Source organism: Nematolebias whitei, chromosome 15 (genome assembly GCF_014905685.2).
Source record: "Nematolebias whitei isolate Nwh7 chromosome 15, NemWhi1, whole genome shotgun sequence".
NCBI classification, from domain to species: Eukaryota; Metazoa; Chordata; class Actinopteri; order Cyprinodontiformes; family Rivulidae; genus Nematolebias; species Nematolebias whitei.
The window spans coordinates 30897996-30922065 of NC_056512.1; the positions used below are offsets into that span (position 1 = coordinate 30897996).

General features: G+C 38.9%; 1 protein-coding gene across 1 annotated transcript in view; it reads right to left on the reverse strand.

Annotated features, from left to right (window-relative positions):
- The window catches only part of LOC119421633 (cytohesin-3), a 46876-nt gene that overhangs the window by 10215 nt on the left and 12591 nt on the right, over positions 1 to 24070 (reverse strand). The window contains exons 2-9 of the mRNA XM_037688982.1: positions 14089 to 14171; positions 13561 to 13625; positions 12370 to 12436; positions 11367 to 11485; positions 10926 to 11006; positions 8814 to 8926; positions 5294 to 5442; positions 4741 to 4852 (exon numbers count right to left, since the gene is read on the reverse strand). Coding sequence (XP_037544910.1) covers positions 4741 to 4852; positions 5294 to 5442; positions 8814 to 8926; positions 10926 to 11006; positions 11367 to 11485; positions 12370 to 12436; positions 13561 to 13625; positions 14089 to 14171 — 789 coding nt within the window. The remainder of the gene's footprint in view (positions 1 to 4740; positions 4853 to 5293; positions 5443 to 8813; positions 8927 to 10925; positions 11007 to 11366; positions 11486 to 12369; positions 12437 to 13560; positions 13626 to 14088; positions 14172 to 24070) is intronic.

Below are 24070 nucleotides of genomic sequence, written 5' to 3' on the forward strand. Positions count from 1 at the left end.
TATATATATATATATATATATATAATAATATATATATATATATATATGAAATAACAAAAAAACAGTTTATCGCCTCATTTTGTCAAGAAAAATAAAGATAACGTGTAAAAATGTCCAACACCCTGGTTCGAAGCAGACCTTAACCTTTGGCAGGGACTGTGAAGCATCGACTTGGAGAAACAAATGACAAAGACGGAAAGTTTTAACTCAGAGGAAGCTCTCCTAAAACACTGTCCCACGGACTACTGCATGAAACACAAATTTAAATTTTAAAAATGTCTTTGCGCTTCCGCTGACATCGAGATACATTTGCATTTTATGCAGGTTACACGTAATTACAAAAGCTCTGGGCTTTCTTTAATGTAATATACTCTGCTTGTTGAAGTAGCATGGTCAAATTTCTGTTCTGCATAGAGAGATGAACTAAAAAGACATTTATTCCACTGCATCCTCCAAGGTTTATTTTTAGAAGGTTAAATTAGAGCCATTGTCAGAACTGGTGCGGGGCACGGCTCCAAGGAGGTTCTGCACCATAATGCAATCATGTTAGCTCTGCGAGCCACAAAGGAGACGTTCAGGTTCATGAGCTTGAAGAGGCCGCAGGGACGTTACACATTGTTAGAAGAATGCACAGGTCAAAGCCAGGTGTGTGTGAACATTGTAATAAACCGAACCACCTGCAGTGAGATTGCCCTTTAACCCGCAACAAAGTTCAGGCAGCTAAACATTTTTCATACTCAACTATAAAACATTACGCGTTGAAGAAAGGACATAAATGATAAGATGTGATGAAAGAATGTAGCAACTGCGAAGTGATGAAGTGAGGTTTTGATCAAAAACAGATGGAGTCAGTAAGAAAGCTAAAAAAAGGTTCACACATCTTTACACCCCTGCTCAACACAAACTAATATTCTTTCTCTAAATGCAAAATGTTCCATAATCTGAAAATAATGCACAAACTAAATAATACCTCATTTATCACATGCTAAGTCATTTCTACGAGAACGGCACATGTTGAAAAAAAATTAACGAGAATCGTACTCTGGTTGTGGAATGGAAGTTTAGCATTTGTTTTTAATGCCAACTGCCCATTAGCAAAATTTCTCATGAACCACTGGATGGATTTTAACATAATTTTCAATAAATAATCTTTGGATGTATACAGCTACAACTGATTTAGGAGTCAGTCCAGTAGATTAGGGCTGCCACAGCTAACCAAACTTAAACACAAAAATGATTAAAACCTTGTCAAATTTCCAGATATTAAGCTAAAGTTTAGTATGGTAGTAGCTGAGAGTAATTCACAACATATACTTTCAATGTGATGTTTGGAAATATAGTATGAAATTGTTCATAACATTATTTACATTGTTTTACCAAAATGGCTGACTTACTACCGGCAATGCGAACCAAACTCTCGCACTGCTTGTATAGGGATTGAATAGTCCATAGCAACGGGCCCCCAATCAGAACTGGTGCGGGACATGGCTCCTAGGAAGTTCTGCACCAGTGGGAGACAAAGTTGGACTCCTCCAGGGCTGCCCGTTGTCACCAATTCTGTTCATAACTTATGGACAGCATTTCTCAGTTCAGCCAGAGGGTGGAGGGATTCCAGTTCGGTGGCCTCAGGATTCCATCTCTGCTTTTTGCAGATGATGTGGTCCTGTTGGCATCATTGTGCCGTGATCTTCAGCTCTCTCTCACTGGAGCGGTTTGCAGCTGAGTGTGAAACGGCTGGGATGAGAATCAGCACCTCCAAATCTGAGGCCATGGTCCTCAACTAGAAAAGGGGGGATTGCTGTATTTGGATCGAGGGCGAGGTTCTGCCTCAAGTGGAGGAGTTCAAGTATCTCAAGTGTCTCGGGATTTTGTTCACGAGTGAGGGAAGAATGGAACATGAGATTGACAGACGGATTGGAGCAGTGTCTGCAGTATTTCAGACTCTGTGCCGGTCCATTTTGGTGAAGAGGGAGCTGAGCTGTAAGGCAGAACTCTCAGTTTACCGGTCGGTCTATGTTCCTACCCTCACCTATGGTCACGAGCTCTGGGTAGTGACTAAAAAAATGAAATCATGGATACAGGTGGTTGAAATGAGTTTCCTCTACAGGGTAGCTGGACTCTCCCTTAGAGATAGGGTGAGAAGTTCAGTTATTTGGGAGAGACTCAGAGTAGAACCGCTGCTCCTCCACAGAGAGGAGCCAGTTGAGGTGGTTCGGGTATCTGGTAAGGATGCTCCCTGGGCGCCTCCCTAGGGAGGTGTTTCAGGCATGTCCGATTGGGAGGCGAGAGACCCCGGGGAAGACCCAGAATACGCTAGAGAGACTACGTCTCTCTGTTGGCCTGGGAACGCCTTGGGGTCCTCCCAGAAGAGCTGGAAGAAGTGGCTGTGGAACGAGATGTCTGGTCCTCCCTGCTCAAGCTGCTGCCCCGCGACCCGACTTTGGATCAAGCAGAAGATAATGGATGGAAGGATAGATGGATGGATGGAAGGAAGGATGGATGGATGGATGGATGGATGGATGGATGGATGGATATCAAAATGGCTACAATTTCATTTCTCAACTTAAGATGATCTTCATCTAAAACTCTGGCGTGACAGACAGTGGGTGATTTGCTTCCTTCCAGGAATACTGGGCCTTTAATCTTAGAAGTGGTTTTAAAAGCTCACAAACATGACCAAGTTTTAAAACCATCAGACTTCAGGTCGTGCAAGTTCACATCAACATGCAAAGGAATTTCTCTAAGGCTAGGAAACAAGAATAAACATCTTGGAATAAAGGTCAAGACTTTTTAATAATAAAGTTGAAGCACTGCGAATAACAATTTGTAATTAGCTTATAAAGCTTTACAACTGTACACAATAATCCAGGGGAGTTTTTACAGCCTAATTACCCAAAACAACTGCCAATAGGAGTCTACCAGCTGTGCAGTAGCATATAGCTAATATTAGATGTATGCTTAAGCCATAAAAGCACGATTACCAGTAGATTACAGCAGATGCTACTTGTACACTGGCAGACATAAACACTGAAACATGAATACAGCTGAAAGAATGTGAAGGTGAAGAAGTCTACTGATCCTTCAGCTATATGAACTGGACTGGAGAACAAAAAAACCGAGGCTGTTTATAAAGTTGAAGAAGCTTCAGTCTTCAGCAAAATGTTGCATATTTTCTGTAAGTCGGTGCTGTTTTCTGTGCAAATCACGTGTTGGAGTAGCAGCAGAAGAGCCAACAAGTCAAACACAGACAACTGAGAATAGTCTGTAACACGAACTGCAGGACACCTCAAAGTTCATTTTTCACGTTTAAACAGCATGAGGATTTATTTAATATCAGGCAGGTCATTTCAGCTATGGCTGACTACAATAAAAAGATGTCATCACTTGTTATCTTGTTTTACCAACACAACAAATAAAACTAGTTTAATTACTTTTATTTCTATTAATAGGTGTAAAAATGCATAACAGAAAAAAGCTTGACATTAATATTTACCATTTCACATCACTTTAAGTAGATAAAACGGAGCTTTGCAAGAAAAATCTTGTGCTAGGTAGATAAACATGTACTTTTATTTGTCTTGGATCAATTCTTTAAATGATAACTGCATAACATCTTGCTGTCTTTATCGCAGGCTGCTGTTCAAAACACCAACAAATACAGGAACCAAAAAAAGAAGATCTGCTGAGATAATGTTGCAGAAATCTAAGCAGCGTTGTACATTTTGCAATACAGTAGTCCTTCACTTATTGTGGGTTTACGTAACGTTCCAGACACCCCTGCGATAGATGAAAATCCGCGAAGTAGGGATGTTATATATATAATGTTATATATATATAAAGAGTTTATAAACTCTTCCCACACTCTTGCAATGTTCTTAACAATGTTCTCAACTCTTAAACCTACGTAATTTTAACAACATGCGTATTTCTACTGTACAGTACTACCAAATTTACATGGGTACTCACCAGTGAAGATACTACTACATCTTGAAGGATGAGTTCAGCTTCAGGATTATTTGCAACTTTCTGCCAGTTCTGTGAGTTTAATAGATACATCGTTACTTTTGACTTTGAGTTGCAAAACTATTTTTACCACATCGGTTTCTCCGCTAAGTGTTTGCTCCCTCCATTGCTGTTCTATGAATTTCAGCAGAAAGCTGCGACCAGAAGCACTGTTGGCTTCTGGTCCATGTAGTTTTTTTGACTTGCGTTACAGTGTACGCTTATTGAAAGAAAACTACAAAATGTCGGCGCCTGTCCGAAGTGTTTTTTTGTCCTATTGGTTGGTCCCCGCTCCCGTCAACATTTTATCCCGTACCGTCCCAATCACGTGAGTAATATTAAAGTTGACAATCGTGTACAATCTTAGGTTGAGAACCCACGAAAGAGTGAGTCTGCGAAAGCCGAACCGCGAAATATCGAGGGACTACTGTATTGTGTTGAACATTTTTCTTGTTATCTAAGTAGATTTAAATTTATAACCTTGTTCTGCTGTATAGAAACCAAACAGCAACATTGAATTTATTTCAACGGCGTTACATAAAAACTCCTCAATGGTTCCACTGAGCTCATTCTGTGTAAGACATGATGCTTCATCTGCAGCAACATGACAGAAAACTATCCTGCAGCTCTTATGAGAGAAAAGTTGGAGTTGTAGACCAAATGATGCAAGAGTAAACTAATTAACTTATTCAGGATGTTTTAAATTCTCCCAGCAGCCGAATGCAAGAAGACACTAACCTAATTTGAGCAGCCATCCTTCCCTGTCCGGGTTGAAGAACGTGTGCGTCAGGTCGTTCCCATCGTCCTCCGGGATCTTAAAGGGTTCACTTTTAATGCTATCGTATAGATTCTGAAAGAAAAAGGAATAGAGGAAATGTCCTGAAGCGGAGAAACACAGAAGAACATTCAAAGTGCTGACTGCAAACATTAGACTTTAGATTAATGGGGCTTTATGAACAGCTTGAAGAAATTCTGCTTCCATTTCTTAAAGTGAGAGACACTGATTCACAGCTCAACAACTCTAAACTGTGAAATATTTAAATAAATAGGTTACTTATTTAACATAAAGTCAAGGGAGTGTATAAATATCAATAGATTTTTTAAATATATTTTTTATATATTTGCAAAATATTTACAAGTTTTATTTCATGTGATAATAAACTACAGTACCACAGTTAATGATGTTTGACTGTTTTCTAAGTGGTCTTGTTTTACATTTAACTGACATAATGTTTCAGAAACACAGAACATGGCTACAATTGTCCAAGCATACAAACTAATTAAGTCTCACCCTGAGTAGTTCCTCTGGGAGGTCCCCCCCCTCATTGATCCCTCTGTTCATGGAAATGAAGCGCTCCACTGGGGGCTTGTCTCTGACGTTGGGGTTGTGAAGGCTGGTGTTCAGCATAATAATGGCAAATGACAAGACGTAGCAAGTGTCTGTGGAGGAAATTTCACAGTGTCACTGGGAAATCTTCTCTGCACCAGATACCTCCATTTATGCATGAAAAGCTGTAGGTTTTTCTTGCATTAAAAAATTACTAAAAATATTGTTGATTCTGTATGAAACTATCAGAACGTTGGCAAACAAATAAACGTTAGCAATGATGCAGGATTTGTCAAACAATAATACATGAAATTAGGGATGCACAATATTGGATTTTGACCAATATCCGATGTGCCCTGGGCCGGATTTTAGCAGGGGCTTACAGGGGCTGCAGCCCGGGGCCCCGGCATTTCGAGGGCCCCGAAGGATGTTTTATGTTTTTGTGAATGGACAGTGTCAGAATTTAATCAATGACTATGATGATTTTGACAGCACCGATGAAAAATGTTCCAATTTATTCTGGCAAACGTCCATCTTGAATGCTTGCTTGTTATTGGTCCACTTTTGACGTATCTTACGCATTGGGGAGGAGCGTCAGGGAATATTTTTTTTACAATGGCGGACAACAGAAAATATGACAGCGGAGCGCAGAAAAAAAGGAAGAGAAAAGAAAACGAGCATCGCGACAAAGAGGCGACAAACAAAATGCCTAAACTGACAACCAATAGCAATACCAACATTTTTTCCCCTAGACCTACTTACAGAGAGTGCATAGCTTTCTCTGCTGCGGAATTAAAATCCTACATTGTTCTGTATGGTTTTTGTCAGTTTGATCCAGGGGCTTTCTGGGTGGAGTTTGCATGTTCTCTCCGTGCATGCGTGGGTTTTCTCCAGGTGCTCCGGTTTCCTCCCACAGACCAAAAACATGCATGTTAGGCTGATTGATAACTCTAAATTGTCCCTAGGTGTGAGTGAGAGAGTGAATGGTTGTTTGTCTCGTTTGTCTCTATGTGGCCTGTGATGGACTTGCGACCCATCCAGGGTGTACCCCGCCCCTCGCACAGTGATTGCTGGACATGGGCACCGGCAACCCCCGTGACCCAAAATGGAATAAGCGGGTAAAGATAATGGATGGATGGATGGAGATATATATATATATATATATATATATATATATATATATATATATATATAGTGCCTTTTATATCAGTGAGTTAATTTGATGGAATGGCTGATATTTAACCTTATTGCTAATATCAGCCAATACCATGTTGATAATATCATGCATTCCTATATTAAATTTGATCTCTTTATCAAATGTAGCATTTAGATAAAGAACAATAAGGATTTAATTGGCAAAAAGCTTTATTTTCTGATGCAGAATGCCTCTGAAGGCCAAGCATCTCTTCAGTCCTGCAAACCTCAGTGATCCACGGCTCTATCAACTGAACATCATAACTCCACCTCCTCCATCCACCCATCCGACAGCCTCTGTGCTGTAATTTAAAACCCTGTAAACTCGGGTTCAGGAAGATCACCAATAACTTAGTGTGGGTGCGTCATCGCTGCACCACATCAATATTCATGACCTGAGCAGCAGACGAAGCACAGCGAGCCCAGACTGCACTAACGACTGCTATTGATCCAAGATCAATTCTATTATCACTGCTAGAGACGTGACTACTGATTACACCGGGATAAAGTAGAAACCTCCTGAGAGAGAAACACGTTCGCTTCAGTGGAAAATGGACAAAATGTCACATCAGGTCCAGAGAAGTTCAAATAAAGGCTCAAAGATTTAAACGAGCAATCCTTAAAGGAATGCAGTTTACTTGTATACCTACATTTAAAACAAACATCTTCATTGTTAGCATTCAGGCCTTACAATGGGGATGACTCTCAACTACTGCCACAGCCAATTCTAGCTTTACATCTATAAAACTGACCGAGTTATTGACTTTTTGTGTGTTTGCTAAGGTTGATTAGCAGTGGTGGTCATCTTGACTCATACACTGATCACTTTCTGAGACTCACACTCAGGCCATTAGAGCAGTGGTCCCCAACCACCAGGCCGCGGACCGGTACCGGGCCGTGGGTCAATTTATACCAGGCCCACAGAAAAAAACAAACAAACAAAAAACTTTTATTTTGAAGAATCACTGGATTCTCTCCACCACATCTGTCAATGACTCACTCTTGACGCGACGCAGGTCAACATACACAAGTGGTAAGTTTCAGTTTCTGTTAGACGCATGCACAGATTGGTTCTTAATTGCATGTTCGGGTGGAGTTAGCTGCGTGGTCTGGAGCAGACAGAAGGACGGGAGGAGGCGCGGTCGTGTCTGCGCATTTGAAGGATTACACTGCATATTTTTCAACCCGCCTGACAAAGCGTGACTGTAAAACTATTAACTAAATAAAACTATAATTTTAAACAAAGCTTCCTAATATCAAATCAGAGCTGGTTTTGTCTTGAACTTTTTTGAATTCACATCAGAGCTGTTCCTTCGCATTTCTGCTTCTGCTCTTAAAAAAAAAATCTCCGCCCCTAAAAGTTCAGTCATGGGCAATTTTATTAAAAAACACAAATATAATTAAAGTTTTGCACTATGCATAAGTTCCTGCACTTTTGTGAACAATCTGGTGTGTGAATCACTGCGGAGCAGGGAGGAGGATGACGAGGCTCAGCTGACCCCGGTGTGAGATCTACTAATTAAATGAGAAATGATCCTGCACTTAATACACTTATAAATCACACATAAAGTGATTAAAAGTAAATTTGAAATACATGTGCTGGTCATAAAATTAGAATATTGTGAAAAAGTTGATTTATTTCAGTAATTCCATTCAAAAAGTGAAAGTTGTATATTCATTCCTTACACACAGACTGATATATTTCAAATGTTTGTTTCTTCTAATGTTGATGTTTATAACTGACAATTAAGCAACTGACAAATCAGCAACCTCAATTTGTCCTGAAGTGAACGCCCCTTACCTGCAGAGCTGCAGCGGTTTTGCATTACGAACGCTTTACAGTCATTTCTATAATGAGTTTACAGCTTTAGTTTCATGTTAATCTACTGTAATAAACCTTTGTAAAATACACCAGAATTCAGGAAATGGCATCTACTCTATCCAAAATTCTCTGGGGTAAGACCCTCAGGCTCCAACTCCAACTCCCCGGTCCGTGAAAATATAGTCGGACATTAAACGGGTCCGTGGCGCAATAAAGGTTGGGGACCACTGCATTAGAGAACAATAAATATTCTGAGATTAGACGTCTACAAAAAAAAAGATAAAGCTTTTTGAAAGAAAATCTCTGGTTGTGGTAAAATGTCCATATTGTCCCACAAAGATATTCATACTGGGAGAACACAGAAGAGCTCTCATCCAAGTCTGGGGTGGTCTTTGTGTTCAGTTTGTCCTGACTGAATCATCAATCTGCTGTGTGTGTGTGCTTGCGTGCGTGCGTGTGTGTGTGTACCTGTGGACTGAAAGACGCCAGGGTTGCACTGGCAGTACCTGGAGGCAAACGCCTCCATCATGCGATCAATCTTCTGGGCTTCACCAGGAAGTCTGAAGCTCCACAGAAACTGCCTGCAGCACCAGAGAGAGAGGAACTATAACGACATGTCATGAAATATTGATATACTAATGCAACCTAACAGTTTACTGTCAATTACAACTTAAATTATATGCCTCAGATACATTTTAAACATCAAAAAGAGAGAGCATATAAACAGATGTCACTTTATTTGCAGTGTTTTTGCAGTTACATGAATCAGACGGAGCAGTTAATTTCCTGTAACATCAACAGTTTTGTCTTTAATGGGACAGAAAATAAGACCATGATAAATGAAGGCTGGTGCAAACGTTTCAGAGCTGTGTGAGAAAACTTTGGAACGATTTATAGACACATTGAAACAGAAAAACAACAGAAAAACAGACAACGTGAATTCAGTCAAGACTCTTTTTGCCCCCAAAAGTCTTCATTCTGCTGGTTTTTGACTGTGTTGCAACCAATGCAAAATTTACAAAGATTTTTTTAAAGTTCAAGTTTATGGTAAAACCTTCAGCTTGAACCTATTGAAGAAGAAGCCACTGAATGTTACGGTGTGTGCAGCATCAAAATACTGGTATAGAAGCTACCTTTGATTTCTTTTCAGCTTAGTTTGCTTCCAGAATGTGATGGTACTTTGGTTCAATTCAAGTTTTTAATTCCTTATCTAAAGAGTTTAAGCATCTTCATGCCACAACCTTCAATTCAATTTATTTATATAGCGCCAAGTCACAACAGACGTCATCTCAGGGCACTGAACAGAAACATTTATAAAAATAATAATGTAATACTATTTATCTGAGGAGCAGACTGCTTTGAATTGAACTCCATCACAGAACTCTCATCTTGAGCAAGCATGAAGGCGACAGTGGAAAGAAAAAACTCCTTCATATTTGTCTTAAACAAGAAAAGAAAGGCTTTATTCTAGAAATTTTATGCTCTTACCATTTCTAACATGCCTTTTACTCAATAATAACGAAAATACTTTTTTCACATAAGCTTGTAGTTGTACTTGTTTAGTTGCAAGGATTAAATAATTTTGACATTTTGATTTCCTACATCGCCTTACAACCTAGCTGTTTTTCTGTTTCATTGTTAATGCCATTTTCTTTCACTTGTTCTTCTCAATGCTTCCTTTTATGATTGTTTGCTGTTGTCTTTGTTATTTACTGTTTTCATCACTCATTGTTAGAATCAGGTCTCTCTTGTAAATGAGTCCCCAAGGCTCAATGAGATTAACCTGTATAAATAAAGGTTGAATGAATGACGTGAGGACATAGAAAAAAATTCTCCTTACTCAAACCATGATGACTGTGCTGTATTTGTGAAGTTATGTGTCTATATTAGAACTTTATTGCTCTATAGCATCTAATAAATTGCAATAAATTTTTCAGAAATTTTCCACTAAAGTAACAATTCTCAAAGATTCCTTCTTAAATCTTGGCTTTCTTGGTTTCTTAATCCATCATTTCTATCAACCAAAATTTCTAAATTACACCAGCTTCTCATAGCCGTCTCCTGTTTGTTCAGCATCAACCATTTTATCATTTAGAAGATGAGGCAGCTGCTCAGAGAAGGTTGACTTGAAGGTAAAACAACAAATGTGGTAAATCTGCCAATTCCACAATAAAACATGAGCAAAGAGCGTGGTGGCGCAGAGGTTAGAGAAGGTGGGCCTGTGATTGGAAGATCGCCGGTTCAAGCCCCGGTACAGACAACATCAAAAATGTAGGTGTGGTAGGTGAAGCACCCACACCTACCCCCACCTTCATTCACCCAACTCTGGGCCCATGAGCAAGGCCCTTAACCCCCACCATCTGCTCCCTAAACAGGTCTCTCTTGAAAATGAGTTCTCGTGGCTCAATGAGACTAACCTGGATAAATAAAGGGTAAATGGAAAAAAAAAAAGAAAATCCAGTTGATGGTTTTACAAACTGCTCCAAGTGGACATCCAGTTTTCTCCCTTGTGACTTTAAAATCATAACTGTATAAGTTTAGATCATTGGTGTTTTCTTATTATTATTATCATCATCTCACCTTAAGGCTTGAACAAGATTGAGGTCTGCAAATTCATGAAGCTCCACAAATGCCTGGAGGACCTTGATGTTAAATTCATCTCTGTAGAAAAGCAGGAACACGTGTCACAACTTTAAATATTTACATGTCAAACAACAGAAGATGTAAACCCTCGAGTGTTTCATTTTCAGAAACACTTTGGAATCTTGCAGCCAAGCCGCTACAACACTTTCTGCAACAAAGCTGCTGAGCATCAGTGTTTTGACAGTGCCGGTCCTGACCTCTGTTCGATAAAAACCACATGTCCCCCGAGTTATTTTAGTGGCACCGTTTCCTGTCGCTGCTCTGCTTCATAAATCGAGACTACAGACTTCCTGGAGTTCTAAGGCCGAGCGTGAGCTCAGGCATTGCAGATCTGACAGAAAGGGTGGAAAGAAAACGGAGGGAAATCTTGGAGCTCACCGTTCCCCTAAGTAGTCCCCGATGACCGTTTTGTTGAGCCCTTCGCCTTTGTAGAGGAACTGTGCGATGTCCTCGGGGGTGTTCTGGAGAAGATCGTTCTCCAAAAGAAACTGTATCCCCTGTTAAAATGTTACACTGCAGTTACTAAGTCTGCTTTCAGAACTTTGATTTGGGTCATTTTGAAGTTTAATTCAAAACTTTAAGAAATGCAACTCAACAGGAGCAGTTTTAATGATGTGAGCACAGTCTAGGACAGGGGTCTGCAACCTGCGGCTCTGGAGCCACATGCGGCTCTTTGGTTCATCCACAGCAGCTCTTTCAAGCTTTGACTAAAAGTAACATAAAACTGAAGTTTATTGGGTGTTATGCAAACAACAAAAAAAAGTACGTTTTAGCAGTTTTCATGTAATTTCTTTGGCAAATACTCACTTTAGCTTTTTGCTTTATTTCTATACTTAATTATTTTTTCTACAAAAAAAAAACAAAAAAAACATAGGTCTAGTAGTTTCCTGATGCATGCTCAATAATCCAGGTAGAAAAATCTAAAAAAATTAAGTCTGGTCTTCTGGACATTCAAAAAACAAAACAAAGCAAAACAAAATATGTTTTTTGTTGTTGTTGTTGTTGTTGTTGTTGTTGTTGCTGCTTTGTTTAGTTTTTTTAATGTCCAGACTTAACTTTTTTAGTCTGATAGTTTGTTTTGTTTTTAATTTAAAAAACTTTACCCACCTCTTTACAAGAATCTGGTCTTTTCATTTGTCTCACATTGTAATAATATCAATAAATGTTAAAAATCATTAGATATTTTTAGCTTTATAATGTCACCCCTACTGGCCACAAAAGTGTCCTCCAACAAACTTAAACTGGCCCATGGGCCACCAGTTGATAACAGTTGTAGCAGGTTGCTGCGGCTCTGGACACATTGAATTTAGTGAACGAAGGTGTAAAAATGTCTCTTTTGATCATAAAGGTTGCAGACCCCTGGTCTAGGATCTGATCTGACCTTTTTGGGATCCATGTTGAATTTCTTCCTTCCCATGGCGATCTGTTTGTTTCTTTGTGATGTTTTGCTGCAAATAAAACGTGAAGAGAGAAAAAATTGAAAGGCATTCATCACACAGTTAGGCGTGGTGCTGTCTTCAGGCTGTTATATTTGCTTTGTAGGCCACTAATGTTTATTTTACCACTCTGTCAAATACAGAGTTTGTAGGTTCAGTCTGAAAACTGGTTGCACGTTAAACACAAAGCCTGTGCTTCTGTAACAAACTACTTGTGTATGTTGCAAATAAAAAAGCTCCTTCAGCTGAATCCTGCCAGTTGCCATTTAGAAGAATATTTTCATTTCGATGTAAAACTCCTTCAGAACCTTGTACATGCACACCACACCACACCTTTATGTTTCAGCAGATGATCTCAAAGCTCCCCAGTGCCCACAAATATAAAAAATAACCTTTACCAGCTGCACACCTGAGACAAACAACCTGCCATCACCTCACTTCAGCAACCAATCACAAACAGCCTCTGAAAACAGACGGTCTGGTTAACATTTATTTAAGGCTCTGTTCCATTTTCAAGTTCAAACAATGGATGATTAATACGTTAACACACACACACACACACACACACACACACACAAGGACAGGTGTGAAGCTCTCTGCAACTGTGGATGTATGTGTAGAAGAAACAAAAGAACAAGGAATCAGTAGGAAACAATATTAAGTTAATTTCAGTTGTTTTCTGTCCTGTCATTTAATAAACAGAATAATAATCTGCTGATTGGCTGCTAACTGTCTCAGGAACTTGTGTAATAAATAAACAAACGTTTAAGGCTGCTTCCTTAGCACTTTTAATTAAACATATTCTAGTATAGTCTAGTGTTTTACTAACAATCAGATATTTTTTTTTAATTAAAATATCTCTAAAACTGTTTGAGGTGTAGCCAGTTTGTGTTGGATGAGGTCAGTTAGCCGTGGTGACAATCTTGAATTAGGCTAACTCCAAAGTTAAATAGTTGTGTACATCCAATCATTACTTACTGAGTTTCTTAAAAATCTGTCCAGTTGTTCATGAAATATTTTGCTAACCCTAAACAAATGAGCACACATGCATGGAGACATGGGCAAAAACATTAAGGCCTTTGCCTTTGGTAGTTAGCAAAGAAAAAAATTCTTACTTTGGGCTGAACCAGACTCACCTTTCCCCCACGGACGTCAGCTGTTCAATCTCCGTCATAACTTCTGCAATCTCAAACTTCAGCCTCTGCAAAGCAAAGATTCAGTCACTTCTTTTGATGCTTCTGTTCGTTTTTAATACAAGCTATTTCAAAATGCTGAAGCTCCAAAAGTCTGAATCAAACCTCAGAAGATCTTTAAACAAAACTCATTAACAGTTTGGGCTTTAAAAGCCGATTAACTCATTTTTAATCTTAGAGATTAAATTTCAGTTGGTGTTTCTTCTGTATTAGATTAATACAGAGACCTACAAATTATTATGAGCAGTGATGCTTTTTAGACTCTGCATACAAATATAATAGAGCTTTTAAATGAAAAATCATAAAATAACACATTTTTACCATGCAATATTATTCTGCATGAGGTCCGAATTATTTTTGCATGCAGTCGTCTTGAATAACTTTGTGCTACTGGATTTAATCTAGCATAAAATTCCATCATTTTGGTCAATTTTCTTTAGTCGCTCAAATGAAAGCATTGTTGTTACTCACCTCGATATCATCCAGAAGCTCTTTTTTCCTGCGTCGGATGTTCGACAGCTCATCCCTCTCCTCCAAAGACAGGTCCTCGGGCACTGGAAAACGCAGGGAAAAATGAAACGGCATGTGAGTGAGAGGAAGGGGCAGGATGATGACGATGGATTAAATTAATTCATCCACCAACCAGCTGGTTAGAGTCACAGGGATTAAGCCTGTTCAATGAACCTGTTCAATGAACCCATCTGAAAGACTTTACATTTGACCTAAATTAATGGACAGAAGCGCCGTTCAATTTTGGGAGTGTGAATTAAATGCAGTAAAGCGACAGAGAAGTAGGAGACTCTGGTGCTGCAGGTCATTTTTTTCAGCCTTTATTCCTCTGCATATTTTATTTAACCCAGAAGGTTACACTGTTGAGGGCAAACCAGTTCAGCCTTTGAGTTAACAAACTGTGTTTTATTTTAATTCTCCCCTCTGAAGTGCCAGTATTACAATTCTGCTTCATAATCTGGTTAAATAAATAGCGAAAGCTGTTCTTAGGAGGAGAAACGAGTTTTACCTCCTCGTTACAGGTGATTTGAATCCATATTATATCTTGGTTTAGAGATTAACAGCTAATCAGGATTACAGTCAAAAGCTCTTGTTCTCCAGCTGCCCTGCTCCTAATTGATGCTTTAATTAAGTTGTTACTAGAAAAATATATTTATGACATGTTTGGGAAAGGAAAACAAAGTGTGGCTTCAGAAATTATTCAAATTTGAACTGACCAGGAGAGAAAAAGGAAAAAAAATGGTGGAAAAGGGGAAACTCAACATAAATAAGAAATGAAAATAACCACTAAAATTAGGTATTGCCGATAAGTTTTAAAGAAAAATCTGACCTTATTAGATACTTCAGGCTTGCCTAAAGAAAATAAAGTATTTTTGGTCCTTATACTGTTCATTTATTCAACCTTTATTTAAACAGGTTAGTCCCATTGAGCCACGAGGACTCATTTACAAGAGAGACCTGAATTTTAACAGAGTGATGACGACAGTGGACAACAATGACAACAATAGACATTCACAAATGATGCATACAAATTTGAGTGTTTTTTTCTCACAATTTAAAACAAAATGATAATTAAAAGGGAAATTAGAGGGAAAAAAAACAGCTAGATTACGAGGCAGTGTAGAATACTTATGTATACATTACTTTAAAGTGATAGTTCAGATCCTTTGACGTGGGGTTCTGTGGAATGACATACTAATATCTTACTTATTGTAGATAAGTGTTTGACACGCCTCTGATTGGAATATTGAAGTTAAGTTTTGATTGGACTGATGAGCTAATGGCTAGTCCAAGTGGGCTTAAGATCAAAGTAAATTTCTGCTGTTTTAAAACAACTTTAATCTAAAATAAACTTTCATAATGGTTTGTGCAAATTTAATTTTAAAAGCCTTGCTGTCAATTTTGCATTACATGTATATATTGTAGATATGTTCCTGTTTTTAGTTTTCTACATTCGCCTTATGATCTAGTTGTTTTTTGCTACTTTTTTTGCCATCTTATTTTAATTTGTAAAAAAAAATAATCTGTATGCCTCTTTTATAATTGTCCATTGTTGTCATTGTTGTCCACTGTTGTTATCACACTTTGTTGAAATCAGGTCTCTCTTGTAAATGAATCCTCGAGGCTCAATGGGATTAACCTGTCTAAATAAAGGTTGAATGAATGAAGATTATTTTATAGATTTTCATGATTATTTGTAAGAAGTAACAGCAGCAGCTAGCTGTAGCACTTCAAGTTTAGCCCAAGACACTTTCTGAAGGAATATCATAATTTTCTTCCAGAATAACGATGCAACGTGCAGGTAACGGTGATGTAAAGGTTTTATCTCTTAAACTCTTGGGGAGCGTTCACGTTTCATCAGCTGCTAAATGCTCCACTGAGTCCATTGATCTGGAACTGAGCCAGAACTGTAGAGCTACCCAGTGTGGAAAAAGATATAAAGTATGATTATGTAAGTTTTGAAGGGAACGTCTCCCGTCCTAAACATCTAATACACACATTTCTCTCTGGTCTGGGACTCTTTGTAGCTGAGTTAAACAAAATATAACGCCAGTTACAACTCAGCCACTTGTGACAAAAATTGTTTACATCAGGAGCACATGACTTGGATTTGCTGACTGTGCAAGGACTGTGCATCCATCCATCCATCCATCCATCCATCCATCCATCCATCCATCCATTATCTTTACTCGCTTCTTCATTTTCAGGTTGCGGTGGTAACTGCTGCCCATATCTAGTGGGGTACACCCTGGACAGGTCTCGAGTCCATCACAGGGCCACACAGAGACAAACGAGATAAACAACCATTCACTCTCTCACTCACACCTAGGGACAATTTAGAGTTACCAGTCAATCTAACATGCATGTTTTTGGTCCGTGGGAGGAAACCGGAGTACCTGGAGAAAACCCACGCATGCACAGAGAGAACATGCAAACTCCACCCAGAAAGACCCCCGGCCGGAATTTGATTCATTGACCTTCTTGCTCGGAGGCGGCAGCTCTACCAACTGAGCCACCGTGCTGCCCAAAGACTGTGCAGTTGATAATTTTAGTTTGGTAGACAAAAAAATTGTTTCAACCAAAAGGAATCTTGTTGAAACTTGTCCCAGTATGGTTGCTGGATTTTCTTGAGCAGCATCTTGTTGCATAAACGTCAGGACAAGCCAGACACACAATTAGATGTATGATTCAGGGGTCAGCTTTCCATATTAAGTCAAAAATAAACATTATTACATGTGGAAACATGCCATTTCTTGTATTTAAATGGTCAGTTTTCCTGTCATGTAATAACTATATATAAATTTTAATTAAATCAAGTTTTTACTTTCTAAATGCAGTATAAAAAGGTTTTGACAATTGAATTATGCCACGAGTGTTAAAAGTAAATATAATTAAAAACTTAGCATTCTATTTTGTCTTTTATGTCAGTGTTTTAAACTTATAGTTTCATAGTGATCTTTGTTATACACAATCACAAGTGAAATTGTACGATATCACAAGATTTGTTGACTTGGCCACCACATAAACGTTTAGGCATCTGTGTATCATGAGATACTTTGCTAACGACAGCCAAACACATATGTTCAAAAGAATGCTGCAGATGACTTCTAACATCCTGTGTGTTTGACACACACACACCCATTTACTGAGCATCTGGTGACTTCTGTCCCCTGGCATATGGCTTTCTGATTTTTCACCGTCTCTTTCAGGTTTAGATTAAAGCTGCAGCAGCTCTGCACAACACGCCTCCTTTACATGCTCACAGGCAGCGTATGCTCAGGTGAGTTCACACTGAACATGCCACACTTACATCTCACACACGTGACATTATTTTACTCTACACAGAAGGTCCCAAAAGCCACCCGCTTACTACTCCCCCCCCCCCCCCCCCCCCATCTCCCCCGTTGCTCCTCCACACATCAGAAAACAGCGATTCGTTTGAGAGCGAGCTAAGAGGGAAGTAGGTCATTTTCACATGGAGCCATACCAAATTGTGCTTCTACAGTTTTCACTATCACATACACATGCACACACATTCACACCCCCCCCCCCCCCCCACACACACACACACACACACTCTATCTCATTCTTTGTTTGCCTCCAGTTCTGGTGCCTGAAGTGGGGGTGAGCGCAGATTCAAATCCCCCCACTGAATCGTTCCACTAAGCAGCTTTACAGTTCAGGCCTACCCCCCCATGCCTGTAAATAATGATGGATAAAAATGAAATTTATTTATTCTCTTATTTTTCTACTGGATCTCTTTTCACACTGTCAGAATTAGTCTCCCCAGTCCTGCTCTGGAAGACAACGTGACAATAGTAGCACGAGCTTTTAGCTTATAACGTTCGGAGACAAGCAGTTGGTCATCAGAGCAGAGATCCAGATCGGTTCAGATACTGGGGGCTGTCACTCTAATGCACCCAGACACTCACAAGATCTATCAGCTGGCAAACTAAAAGGGGAAAGACACCCCCAAAAAAAGTAAATTAAAAATGTTAACTGTATTTAAATCACATAAAGAGAATGCAACTTTTATGAGTGATTATCTTTACATTAAATGTGAAGTGGGGCAGGGTTAATGGAGTATAAATACCATGTCTAACAAGCAATGCAAGACCGTATGATGACTCACTGAATATGTAAAGACATCAAAAGGAACTCTTTTAATGGTTTGACTGCACTGTACAAAATCTTATTTCACACTCAAAATCATAGCAAGCTTTTTATGCGTCTTCTTTTCTTGGTTTTCAATTCTAAAAGCACTGAATGTCTGAATGTTCTTAACAAAAAAAGCACAACTACAAATGGTGGTGGTGAAATATGCTCATTTGTGTACATTTTGTAATCATTGAAAAGCTTAATTGAAAGTTTGGGTAGTTTATGTTGAAGGATCAGAGGTTCGAAAAGGACTAATCGTTAGGCTCAATCAGCTGATAAGGACAAATTATGATGCAATGACAATAAGTGTTGTTGGATGAACCTGTTATTTTAGTTACAAATTGTGTCTGTTTAACCAAAACTATAAAGTAATTAAAGAAAAACTAAGTGCAGAATGGCAATAACAACTCATCTTAAAGAGTTTTCCTCTGGTTGGTCTCAAATTGACTCCAGTGGTATTGCTACTGTCATAGTCTACTTTGTAGTCTGTTCTGGTATTTATTTAGTTCATTGAGTTCATCTTTTAGTCTTGTTCCATTTGTGGTTTGTTCTATTATTTCTGTTTGTTGGGATTTTTGTGTTTTTCCTCCTCTCTGTGTTTCCTTTGCTAGTTCTCATTTTCACCCTCAGTCAGCCTCCTCAGTTTTTCCTTTGTCAGCCACTGACACCTGTGCCCTCATAATCATCCAGGTGCTTCCATTTTACCCCAATCACCTCTGCTCCAATCAGTATTTGGTTCGTTATTCATCAGTTCTGCGTTGTGTTGGTCTTATAATATAGTCATAGACTATAATATAGTCTTACATATAGTCATGGCCATTTCCTTCAAGTTTTCCACTTGTGAATTAGTAAGTTTTGCTGTCATGTCAGCCTTTTGCTTTTTAAAAAAATTATTCAAGTTTTCGGTCTTCAGTCTACATTCTGGATCCTAAATCTCAGCCAACCATAATAGCTACATTAATCTGATTCATTAAGATTTGCTGGTGATGGTCAGATGGTTTATCCAGGAAAGCTTTGAAAGCCACCTGTCTTTAACATTTTAACCAAATTGCTTACCAATTTCTTTAAAGGATTTTCAGACATAAGTCAGCTAATGGCTACCAACAAGAGATTTTTGTTAAAGTAAATTTGCAAATAATTTCTGATCTTTAATATTCGAGTCTTACGAAACAGTTTGTCTAAAGTGGACAAATTAAAGCAAAAATTAAGAGAAGAGGCAATGCCACCGTGTAAGGGAAAGAGAGAAGAAGCTCTTAGTTGCCAGACAGCAAAGAAAAGCAGAAAGGAGTGATGCAGGAACGTATACCAGCCAGTTGGACATCTTCACACTTTCTGCCTCTTTTGCTCTCGTTTCCTGACCACAGTTGTTGCCTCATAAAGCAGTAATTGTGGAGAAAAAGGCCCTGCAGGCAACCTACGTCTTTAATGCGTAAAACTCTCTGATTCCAATGCTGGCTGGAAGAGCACAGCAGGGACAGAGAAAGGGACAAATTGTCTGAGAGGACAAAGCCTGTTTGGGCTAACAAACCCCTTTTGTGTGCGTGTTTGTAGCAACCATAATCTGATAGTACTGTGACGGCATTTACTACTGCACCGTCTGCACTGGACATCTGAAGCACAATTCAAGAAAGCCTGAAAATTTAGAAGTGTTCACTGAAGTGTGTGGATATCCACAGAGAGACCTTCTGAAAAATAAAAATCCATATTAGGTTATGTACAAACACTTGGTATTTAACCTCACATGCACCCATATGAATTACCTATGCATGACTGCTCAACCTTTTCGAACTACGACACAGATAGCTGCTTTTCTAGTTACAATCAATGCATCATCATAATACTTCAAACTTGCATCTTTGCTCTTTTTTTTTTCCATGTTGGTGTTCAGGCATGCATGTATGAGAAATTACCCCTGAGCTTTTCTCATACAGAAACATTGCTCAAACTATTTTAAAACCAAAAAACTAAAATAAATAAATAAAAATCAGTTTGTTGGTGTCCTATCTCAAAGTACAATTTATTTATGTACTTTTTTTAATTTGTACCCAGTTGAGCCACCAGAATCCACAAAGGTCATTATGATCAGGGGACATATTCAGAAAAATCAATGTGTTTCCAAGAAATACACAGATATATTTACTGGTTTAAGGCTTACAGATCTGATTAAGACACAGAGGATGTTCATTCAAAAACCTTATAAAGGAGCATAAGTCTCAGTATTGTAATGTAATCACACCCCATTTTGGGTACATCCTATTTTTAGCATTTAATCAACAAGAGCAGTTGATTATCACTTTCAAAGTGTCTTTCTTGTCAGCTAAACCTGTTCCTGATCATGCAAAATGCTCTCTGCTGATTAACCAAAGAGCAGCTTGCACTCTGATACAGTCTTGTGGATATGTATGTAGTTCAGTTTGAACACACAGATACATTGGTAAAGTACTGCTATTTATTGGCATTGCTCACATTATACCTAGTTGAATTGTTAACCTACCCACAATCCATCCCTTCTTACTGTCTTTAACCAAATAAAACTAACATATTGTGAACTGCACTATTAAAATACAAGGAATTTACCATCATTCCCTCTGTAGTCCTGCAGCTCTCAGGTTGTCAGAGCCAGATACAGTTTGTAGATAATCACCAATCATTGCTAATAAAACTTTATGACCCAAGGTAAGTTCAAACATGACTTTTGCTGCTCACAGCGGACATACAAAAGTGAGATCACATGCAAATTGTTCCTACAGCAGATAAAGACTGAAGTTTCAGCTTTGATCGTTTTGCTCTCTTATAGTCTCAATAAAAGGTGTTATTTGTTGAAGCTCTGATCGCTGTTTTTATTCATTTTAGTAAGAACAATGAAAAGAGTGATGTCAGCTCAACGCTACATTTACACATATACAAAGTATTCCAAAAAAACTACTCAGGTTATTGAATGAAACGTGTCTATCCTGGCAAGAAACTGTCTAGTTAATCTGTTGTCTTCATATGTGATGAAAGATTAGAATTACCGGTAGATTATTTTGGTCTAGTTTGGTTTAAAGGCATAACACAAGCCTTAACAATCAAAGTGTTGCCACAGATAGAAAAGATAGTTAATGTTTTTGTGTTGGTAAAACTACATAAATCCCTTCATGTTGTGTCCATCCCAGAGCAACAATCTTGATCGCAACAATGACTGAAGACAATCACAAACAAAGCCAAAGAAAAGTGCTTCCTTACTTTCACAAGGCTTTTAACGGGACAATGGAGGGGATGTCTGCAGCAATCTGGGCGGGTCTTGTTATAACAACAGAAATGAGGTAAACATGAAAAGGGTGCGAGTCCTTTCCCACACCAGGCAAATCAGACAACGCAACACCAGTGGACACGGTGGCGTTGCTGCAACAAATGTGTGCAAACCACCTGAGCTGAGGCTGTTATGAAGCAGACCAATATGTTTGTCAGAGGTGGTGTCACACCTAAATAAAACACCAGTCACAGTTCAGGAACCTGAGTGTTTGTTTTCACGATGTAACTAACGAGACACCCATGGGAGTTGACAAACTGCCTCCAGAAAGATCCCATTTTCCACCTAAACATCAAATTTTCTTTTCATTCTCCTATTATTGTGACAGCTGCTATGCCTCCTACAGAGATATGCGAGCTGTGACAAACATCCTTACTGCAAAAGTCGATCGACTACTTTTTGCAGCTTCTTTCCCTCTAATGCAAGCTGCAATTGTGGCTGGTAGGTGTGCAGTAATTGTTTTCATCCACTGTGTTACACCTACACACAGCTCTCAAGTGTGCACACATACACACAGAAGGACAGCCTCTTTATGAACTCCTGCCTGCCTCTTGACAGATGACAGTAGTGGTATGGAAATAGCCCACATTCCTACTACAGCAGTCGTCCCGTCTGGTCCAAACTGTTCTCTGTGCTCACCTTGTCTTTTCCCAATTTATGTTTCTTTTCTCTCTTCAAAAGCATCAAGATGAAATGCATACCTCTAAAATTGATTCTAAAAAACTTCCTTTTAAAGACCTAGATTAGCAGAATGGTTAGATAGTGTTCAAGACAAACAGTTGCAGGGGCAATAAATTATTGGTCAGAACGTCAGTCATTATCTGCTACGGTGTATATCATCAGGAAAAAAATGCTTACAATGGCCACAACCACAGTTTTAAACATTTAGTAAATGAGCTGAAAAGGTACAACAGGAAAATCTCATCAGTCTTTTTTTTTTTTTTTTTTTTACTGGATATCTAGGTTTTTGTCCAAAGAAATAGACACGCTTCAATTGGTGGCAAATAAAATTTGAAGTAATTCTGGATCAACAATTTTCAGTCAGGTCATCTGGACAGTTTCTTTTTTTTTTTTTTTGTGCTGAAACGTTTCACCTTCCATCCAGAAGGCTTCATCAGTCAAGGAAACACATAACACAAAACTGATTCTTCCCCCAACAACTTACTCCAAAGTGGAACAAACAGTTTTGTTGGTGCTAAAATGGTCTCTTTGGCACGCCCCTCCTCCGGTGCCGGCCTTCTCCCTCATTGTTGGATTATACCTGGATTATTGAGCATGGACATTGTTGGTTAATTCTGGATCAGTTCCAACATTGCATAGTTGATTCATCAGATTTTTTTAGAGAAGGTATTGTGATGCCAAGGAAATACAGTAGTCCCTCACTACTTCACGGTTTGACTTTTGCGAACTCGCTCTTTTGTGGTTTTTCCAACATTGTACACAACAACAACAAAAAAGATTGTACATAACAAGCAATTGTCAACTTTAATAGTACTCATGCGATTGGGACAGTACGGGATACAGTAAAAAGTTTTTAAAAAAATACATGGAACAGGCCTAGCCATTTTGTAGTTTTCTCTCAATAAGCCTATACTGTATCGCCAGTCAAAATAACTATTTATCAGTTTTATTTTATTTATTAACCTTTATTTAGCCAGGCAAATCCCACTGAGATCACAGATTTCTTTTGCAAGGGAGGCCTGGGCCTGAAGGCAGCCTAACATGCATGTTTTTGGCTACACTTCCCAGAAGTCAACAGTGCTACCGGCCGCTGTTTACTGCTGAAATGGAGAGAAAGTTTTGATCCGATCCGAAAAAGGCTGGTCCTTATTCATAGTGATTTTGGCGCTCAGTGGACACAGAGAGCCGTATGGAACCTACAGGGAATTGGACCAGGACTACTTCCAGCCTCATCGGTCAATCTGAGAGCTTCTTGCCAGACGGTCCATGAGACCTCTCAAGCGAGGAGGCGTTGCTTGGAAGTCCGGTGTCTTCTCGGGAGCTCACCGGAACTTTTTTCATCCGGATCCCTCTGGATTATTTGGACTCGATTGGGACCATTGTGTGGTTTTGTGCTGGCTATATGAAGATGTGGCTTTCTCTAAAAGTGTCTTGGTGCTCAACAGCTGCAGAGAACCAATCAGAACTGGACCAAGGTTGGCGAGTACCCATATAAAATTTTGCAGAATGCACAGAACATATACGCATGTCGTTAAAATGACATGTTTAGAACATTGCAAGAGTGTGGGAAGGGTTTATAAAGCCTTAAAATATGTATAAATACTAAAATAAATAAAGCGTTCTGACTTCGCGGTTTTTCAATTATTGCTGGGGTGTCTGGAACGTAACCCCTGTAATAAACGAGTGACTGCTGTATCTGGAAAGTATTGACATGCTTAAATAAAGTAATAATATACACATATCTATCTATCTATCCATCCATCCATCCATCCATCCATCCATCCATCCATCCATATCCATCCATCCATATAT